Genomic DNA, 3,831 nt, shown 5'->3' on the forward strand with positions numbered 1-3,831 from the left:
CTGGGATCCCACCTTCGTCGCCAGTGTTAGATCGCGCAGGCAGTAAGACACGAGTCGAGTGACAGTCAGCTCTTGGTTTATTGGCAAGGCATAAAGTAAATCCGGACTGGCATCTGGGCCAGGGGAGCCCTCTTTTATGGGATTCCCCTGGCTTGTAATCACACAATTCCATTGGCTGGTAAGACCCCGTTGCTAGTTAACCAACCAGCAACGGGCATGAAACTGTATGCAGATGGAGAAGGGCAATCACCCTTAATGGGTGATCAATGGAGAAGGGCAATCACCCTTAATGGGTGATCAGGATGTGCATAGGGAATTAAGGGGGGGGAATACAAAAGAACACAACATCAAGGATTACCTGCAAGAACTGTACAATTTCTGAGGCTTTAATCAGATCTGATTTGCCTGTTTTCCCCATCCTACATTTACCAGAGGCTGCAACTACGACTCCCAAAATTCCCAGCCAAGAACAACTGAGAATTCTAGAAGTTGTAAGCATCAGTGACCACTGAGTTACAGAAAGTGGCTATGTAATTTTACACAATGGTCTAGTTCAGGGGTAGGCAACCTTGGCTCTTTTATGACTCGTGGACTTCAACTCCCAGAATTCCTGAGCCAGCCATGCTGAGGGAAAGGGAGAGGTTTCCAAGCTCAGCCATGCTGGCTCAGGAATTCTGGGAGTTGAAGTCCACAAGTCATAAAAGAGCCAAGGTTCCCTACCCCTGGTCTAGTGACCTTACCTATTTGAAAGTAAAATGACCATGCATTTTATATTCATTTTCTTATCCAAGAATACTGGGTTCAATGGGTTTAACTTTCAAAGCAAAGATTGGAGTCTTCCGTTTATTTCTACTTGGTGCTTGAGGTCTCATTTGTGGAAATATGCCTTTCCTTGAGAATGTCTAATGCATCAGCAAAGAGCATCATTACTCAACCTGATGCGAGAAATGCTCTGTTCCTCCCCCTCCTTGAGTAATATGCTTGCAAATTACAACAACTGTGCAAAAACAAACATCAAAAGATAATCGCTGTATTGCTAGTAGTTGCATCCCTTCATAACCAACACTCCTTTGCACAATGCTGTAGGAGTAAACACACTGAGTACAGGCAACACCCCTTCAAATTAAATTCAGGCCCCTGCACGCAGTTTTCTTGGCAGCAATTTAGATTTTCTTTTTTTTTACACTTCAGAGACTTCCATCCAAACTCACTCATCATTTCATTCACAGTGGACAAGATTGCTAATTTCTGAAGAACAGTGCAGAGAAATTTACACTAAAGCAATTCCTGGCATGAATGCAACTAGAGCCAAGGGATCATGGGGTTTCTAATCTAACATTTAGAGAGAGAGTTTGGTGCCGTGATTAAAGGAGCTAGTTCCAAAGCTAGGTGACTGTGAATTCTAGTCTTGGCGTAGGCCAGTTGGGACACTTTAGGCCAGCCACTCTTGCTCAGCAAACCAATGGTGGAAAAGATTTCTATGTAGTCTGCAGGGAATTGATCCTGGTTACCAAGGGTTCAACTGGAAGAACCAAACCAACAATAACCCAACATTAGAAGAGCATCAAATCCATTTTGACCCAGCTTCTCCTTCCCTCCTCTAACTGTCAACTGTTAAAATTCTCGCTTGCTGTAGTCCCTCCATCTTTTTCCCTGCATCCCACAATGCAATCTGATTGTCCCCCAAACAATCTGAATTGTCCCCCAAGCTATCTGAAACTCAGAGTGGTTAGCGATTGGAACAGCCCATAAGTGCAGCACATACATTTCCACACTGCTAGGGAATGGACCTAGCACACAATGTGCAATGTCTGTCAGAGGTGTTTTTTCTTGCATTTGGGCTGTTTGATTGGAGTTGCTTTTTCCCTCCCTCCTGCTCCTATCTTAAGGACTAGAAATGTTTTGATTTTAAAAGAGCACACGAGAATTCTCTATGCAAGAAAAGGAAAGATACATAATCCCCCCCAACAGAAGAAGGGATGGAAAAAGGGATGGGGGTAGCAGAGATGGCAGAATAGATTCTTTTAATTGGAGAAAAGAATATATCCAGCTAGTATTTGTTTATTTGTCCCTGCCTTTATTTATACAAATAACTTAAGGTGGCGAACATACCTAATATGCCTTCCTTCTCCTATTTTCCCCATAACAACAACCCTGTAAGATGGGTTGGGCCAAGATCACGCAGCTGGCTTTCATGGCTAAGGCAGGACTAGAACTCGCAATCTTCTAGTGCTTGGCCAAGATGACCCAGCTGGCTTTCATGCCTAACGCGGGATTTGAACTCATAATCCCACAGTTTCTAGCCTGGTGTCCTAACCATTGGACCAAACTGGCTCTCTAGTGCTTGTTATATTGGTAAAATAAAAGTTGAGACTATATAGTAATTCTATTTTGTATTTTATTGTCCAGAAAATAATTGAAAATCAATGCTTCTTTTTTTCTTTTCCCCTTTATTCTACACTTCTCCTTTCTTCCCCTTTCCCCTTGTCCTACTCTCTTTATTTTCCTTTGTATTTTATATCATGATAATCTTAATAAAATTGCTGAAAAAACCAACACTCTAACTCACCTGTTTTCCCAGTGTTTCTGATTTCCAGCAGCTTTTTGCGGCTGTCATAACCCACAAGATCCACAGGACCCAGACTGGGGTTGTGGGAAGCTTCTCTCTGAATAATGTTGATGGGTGACTGTCTCTTGCCGTTGCAATGACCAAGGGATCTCCAGGTTTTAGGATCTGCCCAACAATACCCCCCAAAAGGAATAGTCATTAGACTTGAAGTGCCAAAGAAATACATTTTTTTAAAAGCAGCTGGAATCTCGTTTTCCTAAAAGCTACTATCTTTGCTGGGCATCCTGCTCACAGTTAGAAAATTATATGAACAGGGTTTTCTTTTCTTTTCTTTTTTTACCACAGAGTAAAGCCATGGGATGAGATACATTCGCAAAGCTGAGTTTTGGAATTTAAATGCATTGGACGATCCCTGGCTGAGACTAAATATGACTTGTGATCTGGGGGTCAAAAGGAAAAGTATCTCTGTTTTTCTTACCACAATGTGGCTCCGTGTAACACCAGGAACCTATAAAGGAAAGAAATAGGGTGAGCCAGGTTTCTACCTCAATCCCAAAATAATTTTTGGAACTAGGGTGTCTTTAAATATGGCAAAAAAGTCAAAATGGCCACCATAACCAAAGCTTTGCTTTGTTTTGGACCACACCTGCAGATACCTCTGAGTAGCTAACAGGAAGGATGTGTAGGATAAGAGCAGGCAGAGCTGAGGGGCAGAGTTAAATGAGGCATTAGCCTAGAATCCTTATGTAATAATAATAATAATAATAATAAATAGTAAAGTTGGAAGGGACCTTGAAGGTCATCTAGTCCAACCCCCTGCTCAGGCAGGAAACCCTATACCATTTCGGACAAATGGCTGTCCAGTCTCTTCTTAAAAACTTCCAGTGTTGGAGCATTCACCGCTTCTGGTGGCAGGTGGTTCCACTGGTTAATTGTTCTAACTGTCAGGAAATTTCTCCTTAGTTTTAGGTTGCTTCTCTCTTTGGTTAGTTTCCACCCGTTGCTTCTTGTCCTGCCTTCAGGCGCTTTGGAGAATAGCTTGACTCCCTCTTCTTTATGGCAACCCCTGAGATATTGGAACACTGCTATCATGTCCCCCCTCGTCCTTCTCTTCATTAAACTAGACATACCCAATTCCAGCAGCCGTTCCTTATATGCTTTAGCCTCCAGTCCCCTAATAATCTTTGTTGCTCTTCTCTGTACTCTTTCTAAAGTCTCAACATCTTTTTTACATCGCGGTGACCAAAACTGGATGCAGTATT

The 3,831-nt window shown here is 42.5% G+C and overlaps 1 protein-coding gene across 1 annotated transcript in view; it reads right to left on the bottom strand.

Moving 5' to 3' along the window:
* LOC107299378 (carbonic anhydrase 4) overlaps positions 1–3,831 on the bottom strand; it is a 20,282-nt gene that overhangs the window by 13,702 nt on the left and 2,749 nt on the right. Inside the window, exons 2-3 of the mRNA XM_029286763.1 lie at positions 3,048–3,077; positions 2,570–2,734 (exon numbers count right to left, since the gene is read on the bottom strand). Of these exons, the coding sequence (XP_029142596.1) occupies positions 2,570–2,734; positions 3,048–3,077 (195 nt within the window). The remainder of the gene's footprint in view (positions 1–2,569; positions 2,735–3,047; positions 3,078–3,831) is intronic.

This window comes from Protobothrops mucrosquamatus, unplaced genomic scaffold, assembly GCF_001527695.2.
Source record: "Protobothrops mucrosquamatus isolate PMUCROS unplaced genomic scaffold, P.Mucros_1.0 scaffold4843, whole genome shotgun sequence".
NCBI classification, from domain to species: Eukaryota; Metazoa; Chordata; class Lepidosauria; order Squamata; family Viperidae; genus Protobothrops; species Protobothrops mucrosquamatus.